The sequence below is a fragment of the Scomber japonicus genome, chromosome 2 (genome assembly GCF_027409825.1).
Source record: "Scomber japonicus isolate fScoJap1 chromosome 2, fScoJap1.pri, whole genome shotgun sequence".
NCBI classification, from domain to species: Eukaryota; Metazoa; Chordata; class Actinopteri; order Scombriformes; family Scombridae; genus Scomber; species Scomber japonicus.
Window position 1 is genome coordinate 15,222,928 of NC_070579.1, and position 22,682 is coordinate 15,245,609.

General features: G+C 38.6%; 1 protein-coding gene across 1 annotated transcript; it reads right to left on the reverse strand.

The window, feature by feature from the left end:
• Positions 1 to 21,414: 21,414 nt before the first annotated feature.
• Positions 21,415 to 22,543, reverse strand: dctpp1 (dCTP pyrophosphatase 1). The gene has a single exon (XM_053334657.1). It carries the CDS (start codon positions 22,454 to 22,456, stop codon positions 21,914 to 21,916), a length of 543 nt encoding a protein of 180 aa, XP_053190632.1. The 5' UTR covers positions 22,457 to 22,543; the 3' UTR covers positions 21,415 to 21,913.
• Between the last annotated feature and the right edge of the window lie 139 nt (positions 22,544 to 22,682).

Genomic DNA, 22,682 nt, shown 5'->3' on the forward strand with positions numbered 1-22,682 from the left:
CCTTTTTATTTTTATTAGGCCGCAGATTTTTAAAAATTAGTCCTAAACGAGAGTGATATTGTGGATACTACTCTACAAACCCATATTTTTGCACCAATATGATATCAGTCATTATTTCTTTCAGCACATACAATCTATGAGAGGTCTCTACCACCAATTGACATGAAGATATGAATGAAACAAGGTATGGTAGCATATTTTGATATATTTTCATAGGACCAAACTTATATGTGGGGTAGCTAGTAGGAACATAAAAATGGAAATAGAAATTGTTTGATTTACCGTTATTAAGGGTACAAAGTGTCAATATCCTTCTTTTTCCTTTATACAAAAATAGACACAGATTGGAGAGATATTTTACCTATGGCAGAAAAAAAACATCCATTTTAGGATTACTATTTTTTTTGCCTCAGCATCTCCATGTTTGTTATTGAATTCCTGTGTCATAGGAATTGTAAGAAATAAAGGTTAAACATCTCATTTCAGTATGCTCATTGGAATAGAGGGCATTTGAGATGGGAATTGTGTCTCTGGTAAGGTCCTGGATATTGAAAATACCTGAAATATTTTGATAAAACCTCTAGTATAAAGAGGAATAAGTGGTATTATAAATGGCCCTCTCAAGCTCCAGTGGGAGTATCTAAATGTGTTTCAACATAAAAGGTTGAATGTGTTTATAAATGTAATTGTGTGTGTGTGTGTGTGTGCATGACAGAAAGCTACAGTATATGCCCTGCTAGTAATAAAAAAGTGATAAAAATTAAAAATTAAAAAAACAAAAAAAACTCTTTACCATCAAAAAGCACTCTCAGAAATATTTAGCCTGAAACTTGTTACTATAGTAACATTACCTGTCTGAGGATTAAAGTTGACATCACATGGCGCTGCCGGTGTCATTAGTTTTTCGGGCTCCGCTGTTTGTTTCTGAGCAGGTTCCGCCTCAGATGATGTAGATTTATGTTTTAACCAGCGGTCTGTGTTTGTTTCCTTAAATTTAATGTCACTGTTAGCTTGTCTGTGTTATGCTAGCGGGAGGTACAGAGAGCTACAGGTGTGTTCAGGGTCGAAGTCAGACAGTCGGACACAGCGGTTCCGGCCAGTTGTCCTGCAGTAAGCACCGCTGCAGACGTTGGTTGAACATTAATATAGTAAATGTGTGCGGGTATTCCCGCATTATTGCGGAAATCAATTAAATTGTGCGCAATCCCGCGCTGAAATTCAGGCCCTGCGAGATATATATACATATATACAGTGTATATATATGACAGAGAGAGAGAGAGAGAGAGAGAGAGAACCTGTTGTCTCAGATATATATATATATATATACATACATACATGAATAACCTATAGTAAAGTGTTCCAATAGAACACATGCATTTCTTTATTTCAATGAATATTTTAGAGGCAGGTAGGTACATGCACAGAGGATAAGGGAAGACGGCTTCTTCATTATAGATGTTCGTCTTCAAAGGGAACATGGAAGGACATTGGAATTTTGTGGAAATCCTACAAAATACTCCACATACCATTTTGGTCCTGTGAAAATGATAGAAAAAATGTTGAAATCTCAAATATTGGCACAATTATAAAAGATTGCATTTGAAGAATAAATATTGATTGACACCATATGGGTGCACAAAATGGGTTTATAATACCCTCAATATCACTCTTTTTCATGTTGAACTTTTTCCCAAATCCATTGCCTTACAGAAAATCAATACGCATTGCAGTGCAAACTTTTAATGGTTCAGTAACACTCAGAACATGTTTGTTTTCCATCCTACAAAGTTTGGTGAGGCTACGAATGACACATTTCAAGATATCCAAACATGGCTTCCAAGACAAGGCTTTTTTGAGAATATAAAAATAAAAAATATCAAGGGCCAAAAACTATTCAAACAGTGGTTCCAAAAACTAAGGCCTGTAAAATATGTTTGTTTAATTGCAAACACTATCTAGACAAACTTTGAACAAAATCTAAGACAGAGCTGCAACCACTTTCGTGGATTCTGTCTGATTTGACACAAATTGACCTATTCATAACTGGAGAAACATGTGTGGGACTGTGGCAGCTTTCAAATTTGGCTTTTAGAAAGCACTCTGGTGCCCTGGAGAGGTTTTGAACAGTATATTACAGTTTGAAAATGGACATTTGACTCCAGGTAGTTCAGAAATTATTTCTGTGAAATTGCAACTCTCTTCCACTCAAGATCACTACTATGACTGATGATTGTATATAAATACTAACGACCTCCTGATGCTATGCAGAAGTGAAGCCAAAATATCTCCTTTCTGGGACTTTCCAACTTACTTTTGTGACATCATTTGGAGTCTGTGCAATAGAGTCGGGCGATGGGACAAGGCACACGCCCCTCAGCCCTCCACTTCTTGACAGAAGTTTGAGAGAATTATGTCACACAACCCCTTTTTCATATTTTAAAATAACTAATTAAAAACTAATTTAGCAGAAAAATGAGCACTTGGACACTTGACTTCACTTTTGGGGAGCTGCTATGACGTCCATATTTATATACAGTCGGTGACCTTGACAGACATTTGAGACAACATAAACTGCACAAGACTGGCTGATGCATCACTCTTTCCTCATTAATCTCTTTCTTTACTCTTCTTAAAAAGGAGCGTTTTCCATCACTTGTTTTTTCTTTTGCATTGCTGAACACATCTATTCTCTCTTCTTATTTCATCTGCCATGTCATATTATATAGTTGCAACCATCTTAATATTCTCAACTATATATGTTTATGCATTATGCATGGAGTTAATGAATGACAGGAAATTGGAGAGCTCGATACACTGGACTCATATTTATTCAAGAATTGATGCTGAGATGTTTGTCCTGTAAATGCATTTCACTTAATTAAGCCTCCAAATATGCTAATTTTATTTCAGTACACTGTGTTCCACTAAATACCTCTAATACATCTGGCACACAGAGAATGACACATTTCAACATTTTATAAATGTCTGCTTTTCAGAACAGAGGAAACCCCCAAATATTAAAATCAGCCTCAAAAATCCTGATATTGTTCAAATTCTACAAAAATCCAAACCTAATCAACAGAAATTCCAACAAAAATACAAAATTGTCTTCATTCTAGCAATAACCGTGTACAGTACTTCTTTCTGTAGTTCCACCAGATGAAAGGGCCTGTATGAAGAGTCTCTTGAAAACACTGTTTTCCATAGGTGTTGAACAAGTAGCCATGGTGGTAATTCAAACAAGAGCTTGTAAGAGACATAAAAAGGGGCAGAAGAACAGTAGGCACTCATGCTCTGGAGGACATTTTCCTTTCAGAGAAAGAAAAGACTCCTCTCTTCTGCCTCTGTGGTGCTCCTGGCTGTGCCTGTGTTCAGCTGTGGGAACAGACCACTTGGTGGCATGTCCTGAATAGGGGGCCTTCGCCCCTTGGCGCACCTTAAGTGGGCCTGCCAGCAAACAGGCTATGGCCCATCTCTTTCTCCTCTTCACTTTCATCTTGTTATTCTATTCTCTCATAGACACTTATCACAGCCTCTTTATCTTTCTTCCTACTTTTCATGCATCTTCCGACATTTTCCCCTCACAAACTGCAAAAGAACAGGATTTACCGGGACAAGAGGTAGAAGATGAGGGGAACCCCAATGTGTGGAAGCTTGTGTGTAATGATTAGTCGTCTCTTCGGCAGCTCTCCAGAAAGGCTGCCCTGGCGGCTGGGGTCTGTTGTGGAGGGCTGGACTTGGTTACTCCGATCGGGACTAGAGGGCTGGCTCAGATTCCTCTCTGGCTCTTCCTGCGGGGGCTTACTATTGGCCCCAGTGGTCCAAAACATACTGACACAGACCAAGTCTATTAACCACAGTGATTTAAGTCCCTGATGAGGGCTGATTTATCCCCAACTATAGAGATGTGGGGCCCTTCGGTTTGGCCAGCATAACACCCCCTCCCCTCCCCTCCCCTCCCCTCCCATAGGGGTCTTGAGTAGACTGAAGAGGCATGATGGAGGTAGGAGGACAGGGGGTGGTGTCTAGGCAGCACCCATTAATGGACAATAGAGCTTGCCACACAGAGCAACCAATAAAAGAACATAATAAAAGAGAACTTAGAGATATAATGTTTGTGTGCAACTACGCCTTTCTCTGTGAAATCAGTTCCCTTGAATCTCTTTGCCTCATAACCAAATCACTGATCATAACTTCAGTCTTCTTGTTATGATAGTGATGTGAAAATCAAATTGTAATGAAGCCAGATTGAAGAGTGAAATGCTCTCATTCCAAGCAGAAACAAGATTTTTATGTTTCATAGCTGTCTTTTCAAACAGGAAATCACTAATCAGCCAGAGGGCTCTTAAATGAATAAATAAATGATCAGCTTTGAAGACCCAAATTCTCTGTAAGGTCTCATATTATATTGAAAAAGTAGGAATATCATTTTGAAAATGAGCACAAGGGAACACATTTAAAATAGGTCAAATTTAAAGATACATATTTTTGATGATTTGGTTTAAATTTACTATAACCTTTAATGATAATATGCAGGAACGCCATGTTGTTTTTGTATATCAATAGTAATTAACAGAAGAGGAAATTACTGTATTATTAATGATATTTGAACTATAATGTATAGCTGCCAAAGTATCCCTTATAATTTCCCTAATAGTATCATAACTTAGCTCTAGTAATTATACCAAATATAGCCTCTCTCAGCCCTCTAATCCATTCCGCTCTCAACACCAGGAGGTGAAATGTGCTGCAGGTAGCCATCATAGATAATCAGGCCATTAATAATGACTGTGTGGTCCATGTATATTGCAGGTTCTCACTTGGTGTGTTTTGAGTACTCTACTTCGCCATGATTTGTGGGAGGACACGGCCTCACACTGCATGAACTATACATAATCTATGAGCTGCCATGTTTGAATGGAGATAAGGATGGCTGTGCTCCTCGGCCAATGCTTCAGAACAACCAGCCAACGTAGAATTTCACAGACTGGTGGGGAGGTGGCTCCAGCCAGATTTTATTTTATGGGGTTTTTTTTTGTTTTTTTGTTGGTTTTTGGGTTTATTATTCCTTTGTTTTTTATGTACTTTTAAAAACAACAAACCAAAAAAACGACCTAAACGGACCAAAGACCACTTATTAACCTTTCCAAGAAGGGATTTATAATTTGAGTATAAACAGTCAGTGGTTTGTAATCCACCATAAAGATTTACACACTTTGATTAGTGTAGCTAATATTATATTGATATAGTATTAAAATGAATGATGGCTGAATTCAATTTAGCTGCTTTGGTTTCAGGTGTTTGGTATTGTGCATGCTGGCTCACTGTCACACTGTCGGATGGATTACTGAGATATTTGTATAGCAGAGAGCCATTGTTAATGTTATTAGTAACACCTGTGCTCTTCCTACTGAATCCTAATGGATTATAAAGCTGTTTATCTAGCATTGGCGCTTATATTTAAATGCACAACATGAAAAACTAGCTTTTGTGTGATTAAAGCTACATTATGGCGCGTTATAGGGGATGTATTCATGCACATTTCCAGGTCCACTAGCATATTTTTGCATGATTTACAGTTTGTTTTTTCTTTGTTTTGTTTTTTATGTTAAACTGTCCCTTTATGCAGCTCCTCAGTTCAACCTCTGTCTGAAACAGGCCCACTCTGATTTGCCACCGTCTTTTTCACGTCTTTGATAGAATAGAAACTTAAATACGTAAAGTTCATGTTCGAGCCGAAATCCGATCCAAAACGTGTCAGTGGACAATGAGTACAACCCCTGGAAAAATCTTAGCAACGACTGTTTGTGGGTATGCACAAACAATCTGACATCATCATCATCATTTAACTTTTTACATACATTTACCTCAAGTTTTATACCTTTCACCATGTTTAGCATCGATATTAGACTTCTAACAGTATATAAATGAGAAAAAAAGAATCACAAAAAGCATACGTCCCCATTGAAAGTATTTATGGATCACACCACTTAAATTCTTATAGAGGGGTTAAAATAAAGTGCTGCCACAAAAAGGGAGTTAACATTGGCAGAGCTAATATACACTTGTGGTTGATAAGCGAGTTCTTGACTCTATGGAGTACGTCACAACCGAGCCAGTCATAAAGGCTTTTATTGTCGCTCTCCAATGAGTACAATGTGGTTTAAAAGCATAACCCTGTTTCTGTCTTCTCAAGTGAGTGTTCTCTATTTTGAGTTCACTGGTCTAATACAACTTCTGGTCCCTTTTTGTGTGGCTGATATTAGTAGTTGTCTTTTCCTCCCTGCAGTGGTGCTGAGTGATGGCCTGCCAGCTGAAACATAGGGAGAGAGCACATGACCCTGGTTGCAGGCCAAAGTGAGGAAGCTCCTCAAAAGGTTACACAAGTAGCAGGGTGAGAGAGTGAGAGAGGAGGGAGCCATGGATCCATGGAGAGAAGAGGGGGAGGAACTGGAGGAGGGTAAAGAGCAAGAGAGACAACTGTGTAATGACCAAAGAAGAATAACAAGGGAAGGAGGTCTGACTCTGAAAGACAAATGGACTCAGGGACTAAAACACCCATGGCAGGTGTGGCTTTTACGGCAGGGAAGCATACATTATCGCAGGGGAACTAATGAGGAGGTCTTTGCAGGTTTAACCAGGGCTCATCTATATTCTGGTCCTGTTGGGTAAAATCCACCCGGCTGGTATTCATACAAAGTGCATCAGCCCACAGCTGCTCCTCCGTGTGGGATCAAGATTGAAACGCAGTCACAGCAGGAGTCAACGGCAAACTCTACTGAGGGAAACTTTGCAGTATAAAATTTTAACAGAAACAGGCATACCATGCATTCACATTTAAAGTCTGTGTAAAGTAAGAATAAATATGTGTTCTGATACCAAGTATCACCTGTCAATCAAAGTCACTACCTCTACCTGAAACATGGACGCTACGTCTGAGAGCTTTCTGCTGCTAGCTCGGTGGCTAACTCGGCTAACAGGCTAACTGTAGACAGTTGTAGTAATAGTAGTGTGTGCTGGATGTATTTACCGCCCATTAAATCCTGAACACAGAAATCTTGAAACCCAGTTTGCGAAGCCTAGCTCCACAATTCAAATCTAAATGGTTGAAATGCTTTTTATACCTTTTTTAGAAATACATGTATGACACATTTAATGTATAAAATGTCTGAATTCACTTTACACAATCTTTAAATTCACCAAACCAGCTTGCTGCGTTTTGATCTTAAATCTTGCCTATAAGTGAGCAGCCAGTTCACAAAACAATCGCAGGCTGATGATTGGAAATAGTTTGAGGCAGTGAATCCATTGAATATTCTCAATGGCTGGCTTACTGTGTGGATTTGGCAGGAAGGCACCGCTAAATCAGGTGTGGACATGTTCTGGTTATTCCACATGGAGAGGAGACGATTGTCTTGACAATGCTGGTCTCACTACAGCAGTATCCCTAGCTGCTGGCACAGCTTAGCACTGGGCTCCATCTCTACAGCTGCCACAGGTAGGTGCTCTGGGATACTGAATGTGTCCTTGGAGGCCTGATCTTTGAGCACAGCGGCAGAGCCAAAGAGCAACAGCAGGTTATTCTCAATGGTGTGACAGACCGGGATGTTCTCTGATTTCAGGTCTCAGTGGAGGGGCAGTGCTGCAATGCTCAAAACACCTGCCTCATTTTATAAAGCACTTTTAGTTCCCCTGCAAGAATGCCTTCCCCTTATAGAATTTAAGATATTAGACTTAATATTTACTATTTTGTGGTGTAGAGAGCCCACAACAGTGAAGTAAAGTTAACTGATTTTAGTTATTAAAGTTAATTAAAAAAATAAACATAACGTACTCTCTAAATCTTTGATTCCAGCTTCTCAAATGTTTTCCTCTCTTTTATAATATCACTGTAAATTATTGAGGTCAGGGAAAAAAAGCACTGAGAAAAAAAACTCCAAGATATGTTCAAGTCATTTTTCTACAATTTTTTGGTATTCTGTAGACTAAATTTATTATAATCATATTATAATTTATTATTATATATCATACCGGCCAATTGTCCCACTTTCCATATTCAGCTCACATTTTCTAACACACTCAATTACTCCAAGGTCTCCCCTCTGTGTAAGCATGATGGGTAAACACATTGCAGAGGTGCTCCACAGCCACTGTGTTCACTCTTCATACAAAAAGTACTTCATACTCCACACAAAACGTGCCAATAGTTGCCATGCAGTGTTGCTTAAGCATTAAATAATAGCAAACTGATCTGTGAATAGTTAAATCTCTCCTACCGGGCAGCAATCCACTAAAAACTTACATACAGAACCCATGATAGATTTAGTTATTGTAAAACAGTAACTATGAGGACACCGAGACACGCCTACAGTATCTCCTTTGTCTCTCAGACACACACTTACCAGCCCTCTAACTAATAAAACCTACCACTCTTGTCATAATGAAAAAAGAAAATAAAGCAGGAATTCAATTTAAAATCTGGCCGACCGTGTAGAAACAGAATATTACAGTGACTCTAGTCAGGCTAGTAACATCCAACACCGTCAATCTTTTTAATCATTACACTCTCAGTAAAATTTTATACAGTGAAACGCTGCAATTGCTTCAGATGTTAAACCATTTTAATGGTACAGACTGTTAACAGGCATCCAACCGCTATGCTATTTTACAACTGCAGTAAACAATTTTCTGCACATGTACACCTTTTACATAAATATATGTGCGTATATATATATACACATATATACACACACACACTTCTTACATACATGTATATCCCTTGGACAAGCTAATACTAAGAACTGCACAAGCAACAACAGTCAAGTGTAACATCGTCTACTGTGTCTACAGCATATTTCAAAGTTTATGAACATCATACTTGCCTTTGGGCCTTAAAATGAATAAACTATTGGATTTGACTTAATATTCGCAAAGCAACAGTTCAAAGATGTAAAGAAGAGAGTGAAGAGCAGAAAATCAAGCACTGACTCATCAAACAGATATCACCTGCTGGGAGCCATTGTGGATATCTGCTGCCTTACTGTAAACTTGTGTACTTTGTCATTTCTTCAACTTGGTCAGTTTCCGTCTCTCTCTCTCTTTCTCTCTCTCTCCCTCTCTCTCTCAGTGTGAGTCACCGTTTTATTTTTATCATTGTGAAAAAGGAACCCCCGCTGGCTCCCTCTGGTTGGACTGTTCAGGATACATCACACAGGAAGAGGAGAGAAAGGGCTCCTCCCTGTGGTGAGGCTACAGCTGTCCATCTCAATGAGAGGGTGAAAGACTCCTCCATAGCAACAGTCCTACATAGCAACAGTCTCTTTGAATAAAGATAGCCTTGGATGCCATTCAGAGAGTATCATGTATCTTCAGTCCTTAGAAACAGAGGACACTGTAAAAAGGAGTATCATTTGCAAGCCGCTTAGCATGCATTCAGTGGTCTTTTTTGCTTCATATCTGGTTTATACAAGTGACTGCATGCCGCTATATTGTGGGAGTATGACATTCACTCAGGCTGTGAAAAAGAAAAAGTCAGGTGTTGTGTTCCAATTTATGGTTAGAACTGAGAGAAGAAAATTCAAGTGGAAAAAAGAGAGGAAATCTACTCAGAACAGCAACGCCTAGTATAGAGCGTTGGAAAGACATAAGACTGCATTTGAATAACAACACCTCTTTGCCCCCTCCGGTAGAAACATCTCAACCAGGAATTTGTCACTCTCTATTTTAACTTTTCCCTCGTCATTTCCACACTCCGCATGATGAATCATTCAAAACCCAGAGCTCGAAATGAGACCAGACAGGGCCGAAACTTGCCTCATATTGAGCTTGCCGTAGTAAGCCAAAGTCCAATTTCAGTCCAACAATGCGGTGCTTTGATCAGTCTATACGGCTGATTTAGGGTGTCACTACTAACTGTCTATCACTCCTACACAGCCCCTCCAGGAGCAGTCAAGCCGAGCACGCCGGGGCTGGGACATGCCAGGAAATCGGGAGAAGGGTGATGCTAGACAGTTGGATGGCTTACAAATCAAAAATGACAAAACAAAAACTGCCCTGGCACCACTGGCAGACATGCATTGTAAGATAACGGCTTGGTCATGACATTGTAGTCAATTTGTCTGAGTCTGGTGATACTTATTGTCAACAGATCCCATGAAAAGACCAAAACCAACAATGAAATTGATCCCATTAACAAGTATTGCCTGTATAGCCAATTTACTTCTCTCTCAGTACCTCAGTGCTCCATTGTTGTCCAAACACTATTAGGAACACATCAGCAAGCTACACTATGTGACATATTTATTGTAGGGTGGCAGCTAATGAATATTTTCATTGTCAAATAATCCATTCATTATTTTCTAGATTAATTAGATTAGAAAGAAAGGAAAAAAGTAAGAAAATGGTCAAACATGTTAATCACCATTTCCAAAAACCCAAGATGCAAAATTAAATGTGTTGTTTTGTCTCACCCAAGAGTCGATTAACACAAAGATATTGAGTCTACCATCACAGAGGATAAAACGAAACATTCATACTTGAGAAGCTGGAATGAGAGAATTTGATGGATCAATTATCACAATCTTCTGTCGATCAACTAATCGCTGCAGATCCAGAGCACTGAGATTATTTCAAATCAATCCATTTACCCCATCCTGGTGTTGTAAATACTCATTAGTTTTTTGTTTGGTCAATAAAATGTCAGAGAACAATAAAAAGTTTCAAAGCCCAACATGACGTATTCAAATGTCGTCTTTTGTCCCAACCATCTCAAAAATAATTAGTTTACTATCACAGAAGACTAAAGAAACCAGAAAATATTCATACTTAAGAGGCTGGAATCACAGACTTTGGATATTTTCTTAAATGATTACTCCAAACAATATAGTAGCTGCCAATTAATTTAATAGTGTGCTACTAATCGATTGACTAATCGTTGCAGATCTACACTAGAGCACCAAATCCATGGTTTAAAATAGACCAGAACAAACACATCGTTTACTCATGTTTGACTAACGTTTGCCAAGAACAACAGTGCCCTGATTTTTTATTTTTTTAATTAAAGTATGTAGCCAAGACCCTTTTAAAGATTTACGTTTTCAGTGGAAACAAATGAGCTTGGGGCTGAGTGCCACAAATAGGGTAGTGAAGACAGAAAATGTGAGAAAGACAAAAACACTATTGGTTTTGGCTCTTCATTGGTTTCATAGACAATAAGAATATAAAGAATATTGACAACTTTATTCCTAAAACATAAAAAAGAAAGCTGTTCTGTCCATTACTCCACAGAAAATGTGTATATTTTGACCAGTGATGTGAGTCAGCATGTCATGAATCTTTTTAATGTTTCACTGTTCAATCAAAAGACAATCCTCCTGCCGCCCACTGTCACATATTAGCTTTGTTGCTCTTGGCTCCCTGTGGCCATTATGTGAATGGGACCTGTGCCTGTTCTGTCACACTTTGATCATTCCCGTTATTAACCATTCACCAGATACATCTGTCAGATGTGCTTCGCAGTTGTGGTTTCACACAATTTAGTGCTTGCAGCAAATCCCAATGTCGAGTATCTACAGGGTCTGGACACAACACCGGCAACACCTGTGCAATCTAATGCAATCTAGTGCAGTAGCCCTGCAACAAATACTTTTAACACAGCCTCTCTTTGATCTTGAAGATAATGTTTCATTTTTGTTGAGACTGTGAAGGCGTTACAGCGCACGAGATTTGAGGCATCATCACACTTTTGCCATTGCATCATGTACATGAAACACCAACTGCCACCGACTAAAATTACATCTACTCCTTCATTGAAACAATCGGAATCTATGAATATGCAAATGTCCATGTCAAACGGTTACTGAATCACTGACAGATGAAAACCGGACTCAACCGATCCTCCGGAGGTTTTGATGCTGTGGGGGCCTATCAATGAAACACCAAACTGAAGCTCTTACTGCTACCTCCACTCAAGGAATGATTGATTTATAATACAGGATTGTAAAACCAAGTCCTATGAGCTCATCTGATTAACTACTAGATAAAAGATTACTGAGAGTTATGATAGCGTTTCCTGAGTTCCTATTTTTAATGAGTTCCTGTTTTTAATGAGTTCCTAATCTTTTTCTTTGTTTGTTTGACCATGTAAATCACTTTGTGTTACATTGCAATGTATGAAAAGTGCTGTACAAATATTGATTGATATCTCAAGGTATTCAACTTTCCACATCACACTTGTGTATGTTGCATACTGGACTATGATTGGCTGGAGTAGTTGTGATGTCACAAATTAGATTTATAGGTACACGCCTTAAACTCAGATTAAAGACAGAAACTTTACCCTTCAACAGATTAATGTGATAAACAACCACAAGTATCAAACTCTGCACATACTGTACATCAGAGGTCACTAATACTGTGACCCAGTTGTCGTCCTATCCGGACTGTAATTTATGAAATATTGACGCTTGAGGTTCAATGCAGAGAGATTCTTTTTTTTTTTTAATCCCACATGTTCAGTGCAAATATTAATAAATGAATTCTACTTCTATTTCTTTGACAGTCTACAATCTACCCACTAGACACAGATGCTGATGAAACTACAATGCTACTTCAAGCTACTGAAAAATAACATGGACATTATGATGTTCCGGATATTCACTTCACTTGAGGAAATGTTCACAAATTGGACCTTAGTGAATTTCAATTGAATTCCCCTGCAGTGCATCATCCTGTAAGCTGAAGAACTGTTTAATGACTATTTGCTTGTAACTTCTGTAAGCCCATGGCTCTTTCTCACTTTGCACACCAGCACATCACTCCTATACCCTCTGATGCTTTCTCAGGTCTCGCTGACACAAAGAGAGGCAGCAGGTTGTCAAAGGGAACAGATCTGACAGCTTCGATCAATAGAAAGATGACTTCACTATGTTGGTGATCCTTTGAGGACTCTTGAACAGACATTTTCCATCAGGTATGTTTGTTTTGAGAAATTCAACACTGTTTCTTTCTGTATAGGTATTCTATATTATGTTTCTGTACCATCTGCTTTTTAATGTACAGTCACACAACTGTTCGCTAACAACAAAAGATGCAACTATGGAAAGTCATCCGTACTGACAACTGTTGATTCACACTTCCTGATGATGTTAAGCTCATACAAAATAAAATTCATAATTTTTGGTTACATTCAGTTTCTTTGATGTTTCCTGGTTTAATTTCCACATGTTATCTTTACTCTCTCTACATCATCATCACAACAGGAAAAGGTCTCGACAGTATTGTGTCATTCTTGACAAACGTGTGTCTTTTTATGTCGATTTTCTCATAATACACAGTAAAGACTAAAATAAAATGTGATCCTACATCTGAATTTTTTTTTTAAAAAGTGGATTTTTGGTACAACGATTAGCTCAATGTAAAGTCCAAGGGCATTCAAGGGGCTCCTCCACTGTGCCTCGTGCTATATGCAGCTCTTCCAGCAAGTTAATTCATAAGCGGTATCAAATTACCCAGCACCTACTGTAAGAACCAGATACAACCACAGGCAGACTGTATGATTCAGCACTACTCCTCAGTGAGAGCCAAGCCATTAAAGCTGTATGCATAGTTTTTATTATGATTACTGGCTGTAGTTTGTCTCTGTACTCCGATATTGAGAAACAGTGAACAGCTTGACCAGTCGCACTTGTCCTGGTTGACAATTGCAATAAAGTCTGTTAAACCAGCACATTGGCAGTGATGCTTTTCACACCAAGTTTATACAGTCACACACTGAAAACCAACAGCATCAGTTTCACACTTCACTAGCTGGCTCAGCTTTTCCAAATGTTGCTATGCTCCATTCAAATAAACAGCAGGTTAACACAACAGTCCCCCTCATCTTTGTTGGGTATCTGAAACATAATTTCAGTTACCTCACATTGCTAGAGAGGGCAAACATGTACAGGGAATTCAAGATTTCATATTTAAACATACTTCTATACCACAAAAAATATCTATAAAAGGCACAACAAAGAATATTAATTTAACTGTAATTGTTCAGAGTCCATTAATAGCACAGTTAGGTATCTGTCTGTATTTGATACTCATTAATTTATTCATTCACTGTACCTGAGTTCAGATAAATTCACACTTAGTATTATTTGCCCAAGGAAGGTTATTTGTTTGTATCAAGTGCACATGAAGCATACAGACCAATACAAAGCAACAGACGAATACATACAATGCACAACAATTAGCATAGAAAACAATAGGCGGTAAAAAAAAAGAGACTCATATGGGTCTCAACAAGAGCAGCAGAAGCTAGGAAACTATGATTCAACTCATAAATTAAAACTAGATTTAAAAGAAATATTGTGTAAATGTCATAAACAAGTGCATAGCAGATAAATAAAGTATAGTTAATTCTACCAGCCGCTTCATGTGGAATGGAGGTATTATTAAATGAATACAGAGGAACTCAGAGTTTATTTGGCGTCTGTAGGCTCAGACTTCATCACTCTCTGCGTGCAAACACCAAGCTCAGCACAGAAAAAAGATTGGGGAGTGACAATGATGAACTCCCTCACAGGGGAATCAGAGCTTACAGGAGGATGCTGGGGAGATGTTTGGGCTTGTAAAATACAAGATGAGCAGCTATAGCAGTGTGTGTGTGTGTGTGGACCAAACTTCATCATATGGCCATTCTCCAACATCCAGACCACAAGGGGAGTAAAATATCTTGTGAATTGAGATAGATGGATGAAATTTACCAATCCATCTCAATAGTAGGAGCAAGCTTAGACAAGTCAGTTATTCAACAGTAACTATATACAAAAGCACCACAATTCATAGGCTGAAGCAGACAACTGTCTTATCTTAAGAGATGCTGCATAGTGTTAATGAGCAGCACATCACTAAAGAGTTATAATATCAGTTTGAAGTTAGCAATGAGTGCAACTTTGTTGAGTGTCAGCAGTGTGCACCACTGAATATGAGCTGAGCCGTTTAAATCTAATTATAATAAGAATGGTAAAGCAAGTTGTCACACAATTAATACTTTTGAGTACTTCTCTAAAGTTAAATATGAAGTGTAGAGAAAATGGGACTGTGTTGTTTCTCTTAAAACTATTTAAAACATTTATATAGCTATTGTACAATAAATTATATTGCGTGAAGCTATTAAACAACAACATACACTGCAGTGAACCTATTGGCAACTCCACAATAACACCAGCAACCTGGGGGGGCGGGGGGATAAGCTGCTAAACCATTTCGTCCCATAGCACTTGTAATACTGAACAATATTTCCAAACAAGCATAATCCATCCGCTAACAAAGAAATAAAGGGAACATCACTACAAGAAATTAATTCCCAACTAATAATGCTGATAATATCCAAGCAAATATTTCACATAATACACAGGAACCGTAAAAGAGCAGTGATGGAAGTAATATTTAAATCCTTGTGCCAATAAAGCAATATAAAAATACATACGCACTTACTGCAACATGTACATATATAATTAAGTAAAAGTATTTGTTTCATCCCTCTGACTGATATAACATTATATACAGTATGACATCATTAGATTATTAGTACTGATGCCTCAGTGTTAGAGCAGCATGTTACTGTTGTAGCTGCTGGAGGTATATAAATACTTTATATATAGTTAGTTAGTTTAGGCCAGTGGTTCCCAACCTAGGGGTCTGGCCCCTCCAAAAGGTCACCAGATAAATCTGAGGGGTTGTGAGATGATTAATGGGAGAGGAAAGAAGAAAAAACAAAGTACTAATGCACAAATTATATTATTATCTCACACTGGTGGATTTTTATGTGCTGTGTTTCATATAGTGCTGTGCTGTTCTGTGATTGTTTTCCGGCTACCTGCCCAGGGGCACCAGATGTAAATTAGCTGCTGGGTAACTCTAGTGTAATTACTTTTAATTGTGTACACTCTCTGCAATAATAAACTATAAATTAAATTAAATGAAACAAATCTGTTTTCAGTTTGTGAACTTTTTCTCTGATCTTTACTTTTTGGTGAAATATTGGATCATTTGAACATTTATTGAAATTAATCCATGTGAGAAGTTTAGAGTGAAAAATCTCTATTTGGTGGAGCTGTTAGCAGCTGTTAGCAGCAGTGAACAGCGCACAGCAAGCTTAAACTGACCGCCTTTTAATCAAGGTTATATTTCACAGAGTGGAGCACACCTGGATCTAACTACCTGAACCAGCTCAGAGGCAGGTTTGACTCCACGGATGCAAATAAGAGCTTTTCCAGACCACATTTGTACTTTTATTTGTACTTCTATCACCCAAATTAACATTTTGTCACCTTTTATACTTGAAAATATCATATATCAGTTTCCTGTGAACAATTTAGTTGTTTTAACTTGGCTATTCATTCACAAATGCAAATAGCAGCAAGGGTTGGCTCAAGTACTGTGAAGTGCAGGAGCCTTTTCGGCAGCATCTAAGAATGAAATTAATACTTTCTCAAATCTCTTAAGTGTAGGCTATGGCTAGTAAAGGCGACAAGAACTTACTTTCGGCAACTGACCTTTTTTCACAACAGACAATTTTTAATTAGCAGGAATTGCACAGTTGGAACTGACATGACATTAACAAAGGCCCAGGTCCATTCAGATATCCAAAGTAGCCTTACAAGTGAATCATCATGCATTATACCCAGGGTGATGAATTTGGAAAAAACTCAATTGGATTCAGTCCTTGTTAATGTTATTAATTGCACCTGTGCTGTCCCTGCTTTGACAGGTCAAATAGTCTGCTGTGAAAAAGATTAATTACACAATATAACTTTTCTCTTCTGTTTATGTTGTTTATTCAGCTTCATGTTATTTTAGGTTAAGGTGTTTATTTGTATAGCTTGTCTATCTGCTCAGCTTGGTCAAGGGTGAAGTCTGTCACTGCCACTGAGCCGGGTAAACATTGCTGCTTCAACAAAGTAATAAGAAGAGAAAAAGGCAAATGACTTTTCCACAGCAAATAAGGACAAGCACAGGTTTATCTAAAAACATTAACGAGAGCCAGTTAGAATGCATAACACCCGTATCCCAGGAACCAGTGCACCCAAATGAAGTGCAGCTTTAATTAATGCTATTGATTACACCTGTGCCTTTCCTGCGTGTGTCATTAAAAAAAGACCAATTACAGATACAAACATACAGTTTAATGGCTGTGAGGATATAGGACAATTAAAGCTGGAAATTAAAGTTAGGCTGTTAACTAAACACTGATGCCAGCTGGTGTGTAAATTATGAAAAACAGGATGGCCACCATAAGAAAGAAACAAAGTCAAATAGCATTTTCCCACTGTCATCCCTAAAAGGATCATCACCAAAAACAAAAAAAAAAATGTGGTTGTCAATAATAATTATATTTTCTTATCCGTTTTCTGCATCACAATTTATACTAAACTGAATGCTGTTTATTATAATGTATAAAATGTAGAGATAGGAATAATAATGAACTGTATAGATAAGCAACAGGCTGTGACCAAATTTCTCATTGTGGAGCATAAAGATCGGATTGATTGGAAACTATGAAGATATGCAAATGAATTTTTAATGGTTGGCAGGGAATTTGACTTGTGACATTGCTGTATTTGGCTCAGATGTTCGGTTTATGAAAGGAAAGGACATTGCCAAGTATGATCTTCAGAATGAGTCAGTTCGGGGTATTTGAGATTTGATTGTCTCTGGCAGAACCACAGAAAGGGGATAAAATCAGGCTTAGCCATTAGCAATGGTCCCAATGTGTGTGTGTGTGTGTGTGTGTGTGTGTGTGTGTGTGTGTGTGGGATGTGAGGATTTGATGTGACGTTGAACCCCTGCTGGAGGGTATCCCCACTGTGTGAGATCTGACAGCTCCCACTGCTGTCTCTATGACAGGATAAAAGAACGTCTCTGTGTGTGTGTGACTCCGATAGTGAAAATAAGGAGAAAGTGGCCAGAAAGAAAGATGGAAGCCGAAGCTTACTCACAGAAAATATAGATTCATTCACTCGAGTAAACGCGTCTTTGAAAGCTTATCTATGTAAGCATGAAAAGCTAGGCGTCCTTCATCCTTTTAAACCCACAACAAGTGAAAAACTGTATTAATGGTATCTGCTGGGCTTACTATTATGAATATGAACAAAATCTAAGATTTAAATTCATCAAAAGTCGGAAATGTAATTAAGCCCTCGGCGCCGTCCTCAGCACCATGGGAATCTACACTTTCAAGATTATAGGTAAACAGGTTTGAGTAAAAATGCTTCATATTAAGACTAAATACACAGAAGACATGTTATTAGGAACACACTTTACAGCTGTCTGTCCAATTTGATGTTGAGAAAGTTGGAGCTTACTCAGCATCAGCCTATAAAAGTCTACATTCAAACATATCATTTACCATGACAACTCTAATGTTTTGCATTTCTGAGCCATTTTGCCCACTCTAACTATTAATAAACAACTTCCATCAAATAGTGGGTAGAGCACACACGAAGTGCACTTATTAACGGTGATCCATCATTACATATTAGTTCTTAAGCGCACTTCAAATCTTAAGGACTTATAATGATTTCACTAAGGGTCCAACCATTGCAGCTGAGGCCATAGTGTGTGAAAAGAGATTTATTTCACTGTTTCAATTGATAAGTTAGATTGTTTTTATTGAACCCTTAAACAGGCAACATGCACCAGCACCACAGACTCTTTAACACCCTGTTGGTTAAGGTGGTTGTTCAATTGTATGTGCCTTGAATTGCTAGAGCTAGATAAAAATCAATAGTATGCATGATACAATTATGACAATTTTTAGCTCATAAAATCCAAAATATTTAAATATATATTAATGGAAATGTTTTACTTTAGGGGCAAATGAGATAACTAGTAACATAAAATTATTTTTTTTAAATCTCATTTTCCTCTCCTGCCTGTTTAAGGGTTAATGCATAACTCACCTGTTGTAAAGAGACATAAGAGATATATACTGAAGCAAAGATTATGTGCATGGAGAGAGAACATTGTTCATATATGACGTGCAAACTCCACACAGAATGGCTCCAGCCAGTCAATGGGCTCAAACCCAAAATCCTCTTGCTGTGAGGCTACAGCACTAATCACTGCAGCACCATGCCATCCTGCAGAGTGCATATTTATTCACTATAAATATTAACAGGCTGTCAGGGAAAAACACACTGCTCTAAATCTGTAATAAATGTTGGATGTGACTGTCTACTTGATACAAACTGATTTTATGTTAATAGCCATGTTGATTTAAAATTCTGGTTGGCCAAAGCCAGTCGGTAACCACATCTACAGTATGACTCAAGCTTTGTAGAACTTGGTCCAACTTTGACAGGACAAATGGCTCGAACAGAAACTGAAATTACCCTCCTGATGACTGGACAGTATCATGAGAACAAGTTTCATCTCGCAGAGGCCTCAAGTGACTCTACTTTGTCTGGTGTAGTGGAAAAGATATTTGAAAAGGTAATGTGGTATTACTTTCATGTTCAAGCTTGGTTCGGTAACTGCTTCCAAAAAAATACCTGACTCTTTATATTTGAAGTAGTTTGATGTTAAACCATAATGTGGAAATGTACTACATCCCCATTATATTTCAGTGTGAGTATGAGGAAATGCATGAGGGGTTTTGGGGAAGTAAAGAGTTCCTGCCAAACCTTTTCAGGATAACATTTGGCAGTACCCATGTATTCTCAGAGAAGCGGTGCTACAGAAAAATGCAACAACAAAAAAACAAAAAAAAAAAGAGAGAGAGAGAGAAACGATTCAGACTGAAAAACACTACATTTTACCCTCCTGAGACAGCTGTAATTGCAGGCTGCAACCTGCCTGGCACACATCTAGACAGTGAATATTGAGATAGCACCCACAAAAGTGACACACTCTCCCATTTTAAGATAAAGCACCTTGTTTTGCAGTAACGTTCAAACTGTATTATTCGAGTGAACTAAAGCCGAAAATAAGTTCACTCTTAACTACAGAGCAAGCTTTGCAGAACGTGTAGCAGCTGAGGATTTATGATGAAAAAGAAATGGGAGGGGGGGGCGGGGGACTATTCATATGATCAAGACAGAAAAAAAAAACTTAGCCCTTGTTTTTCTTGTAACCGTTCACTACACAGAGCTAAAATGAAAATGATGTATTTACACATTACAGAGCGAGAGAGAGGGAGGAGAGTTTGCATATCAAGAGTTTTTGGATAGACACCAAGAAAGTGGACAATTGCTCATTCTTAATGTAGCACGCCGTGTCATATCTGCTTAAATAAGAAGCTATTCACTTTGAAGTGAGGCTCGACTTGCACACAGAGCAACATTTTAGTGATGCATGAGTGTTTTTTCTTTTGCAGTCTGTGAATGAGTCATGCTTCTGAGCGAATACCAGGATACACAGCTGAGGGCAATGTTTGACGTTTTCATCACTGTTAAACAAAATGCCCCCCACCCTCTTCGTTTTTTTAAACCCACACACACACACACAAACACAGTTTTATGCATGTGTTTTGCATTTCAAATCTTTGTTGAAAGATTTAGTAAAGCTCTATTCTATCATCATGGTCACAAGCTCAATGTCAATGAGAAAATGACCTCTGCAAATTACATGGCAACCGAGTTTATAATCATCTATTAGACTGAGGTTTGGCTATTTTCAGGGAACCAGTTGATATTGAATATTGTCAAAGGCAGATAGAAAGCTTCAAGTGTGCACCAATAGCTGCTTTCATTACCGTAAGAAATACACTAAATTTCCAATTCATTAGGTAGAGCTAGATAAAACTAATGCAGTTTCATACAACAGCCCTGCAATAAATCCAACCTTCATGAAGGTTATAATGTTCATGTTTTTACTGAATGTGCTTTAGAGGTGTATTAGAATTGTATTGCATTATACTGAGAGGTGTTTTTCTCCATCCATACATCTTCTGCCGCTCATCTGGGGCTGTGATGTGGTGGCATTAGAGCTGAGCAATGAAACCCAGACATCCTTCTCCCCAGCAACACTCATCAGCTCCTCTCGGGGGATCCCAAGTCTATCCCAGGCCAGGAGAGATCTATAATCCCTCCAGTGTGTTCTGGGTCTGATGTCTGAGGTGTTTCTAATGACCAATTATCAAAGATACCCCTCAGTATAATGCAATACAATTTTTCTTTCACAAAGTACAGCCTCCAAAATAACTATAATGTTGAATCAACACCTGTCTAAAACTGGTTAAATGAGAACAGAACATTATAAATGTAAAGTGTGCTCTTGTATTATTAGACTGCATTGGCTTCCATTAGACTAACTCTTGCAAGCATGTAGTCGGCAAACTGCTCCTATCACAACCACTTTAAACTAACTGAAAAATTAATGAAAAATACAAAGAGGAAAGAATTTGCAGAAAAGCTTTTACTTTGGGAAAATGTGTAATAGGTGATATGAACAAAACCTCAGATGAGATGATCCAAACAAGACATGATGGGAAATTAGAATAACTCAAATATACACAAAAATAATAACATGTATTCCTTTGCTGCTTTCTCAATTTTCCATGTGTGGGATGGTCAGAACATTCATTAAAGTCAATATCAACTACTTTCCAAACCACTGTTACACTCCTCTTGTATACTAGTACCAAAAGGCAAATTTAAGATGATCAATGATCAGACTATAAAAACCGTAAAAGTTTACAGCAAGAAAAAGCCAAAACTGACTGTGACTTTGGGTAACTAGGCTCACAAAGATACATACAAGTTGCATGTGCAACCCCAGGAAAATAAACATTTGAACCAAGGGATAAAAAGTTCAACAGTAGTTTATAGTGCAGCTACAGCATGTTGACAGTGAAGATAGTAGCAGCTCCAGTCATCATTGCCACCAGCGTCCCCTGATTGACATCTGTCAGTAAACACAAAACTTAGTCCTTATACTCTGTGTACTTCTTGGCCGAGCCGTGCACCTTGCTGGCGGGGTACTTCAGTCTGTTTAAGGCCATTTTGCGGAGCACCGCTTGGGGAAGGTCGACGTGACATTTCTCGGCGAGCTCCACCAGATAAATCAACACGTCGCTTAGTTCCTGGCCGAGCTGCTCCCGCTCAGACTCGGTCCAGTCTGGCAGTCCTTCGGCCACCTCCCCCCGCCACTGGAAGAGTTCCGACACCTCGCCCACCTCCCCGACCATGGCCAGCAGCAGGTTGCGGGGCTGATGGAACTGGTTCCAGTCCCGCTCGTCCGTGAACTCCGCTTGCAAACGCCGAATATCCTCGATGGTGGGCTCGGAGGTGAAGGTGAACCTTTTGGCCGCCTCAGCTCCTCCGTTTTGCAGCTTGGAGGCCGGTGAAGCTTCCTTTGCAGCGCCGTTCACAACAGCTGAGGGTGAATTGCTGCCAAAAGCGCCGTTTGTGGACACCGACGACTCATCTTTTACTCCACAAGCTTTCTTTCCGTTTGTTGCCATCATTTTGTCACAATTTTATCAACTGTGGCACTTAAAAACAAGTTTCAAACTCTGTAAACAACACTCACAAGCCGCTACCATGCGTAGAAGTCCCGCCAGTTGTCTAAACGGATATGACGTCGCGTATGCCGGAAATTAAAAGCGCCTACAAACACTGTGGGTATTGTAGTTTTTAACAGAAAACGCGTTAAACGTCGCTTAAAAACTACAATTCCTGTGATCATTTGCG

Bases quoted from the DNA above. Each gene is read 5' to 3' on its own strand.
- dctpp1 (XM_053334657.1), bottom strand. From the start codon at position 22,456: ATGATGGCAACAAACGGAAAGAAAGCTTGTGGAGTAAAAGATGAGTCG.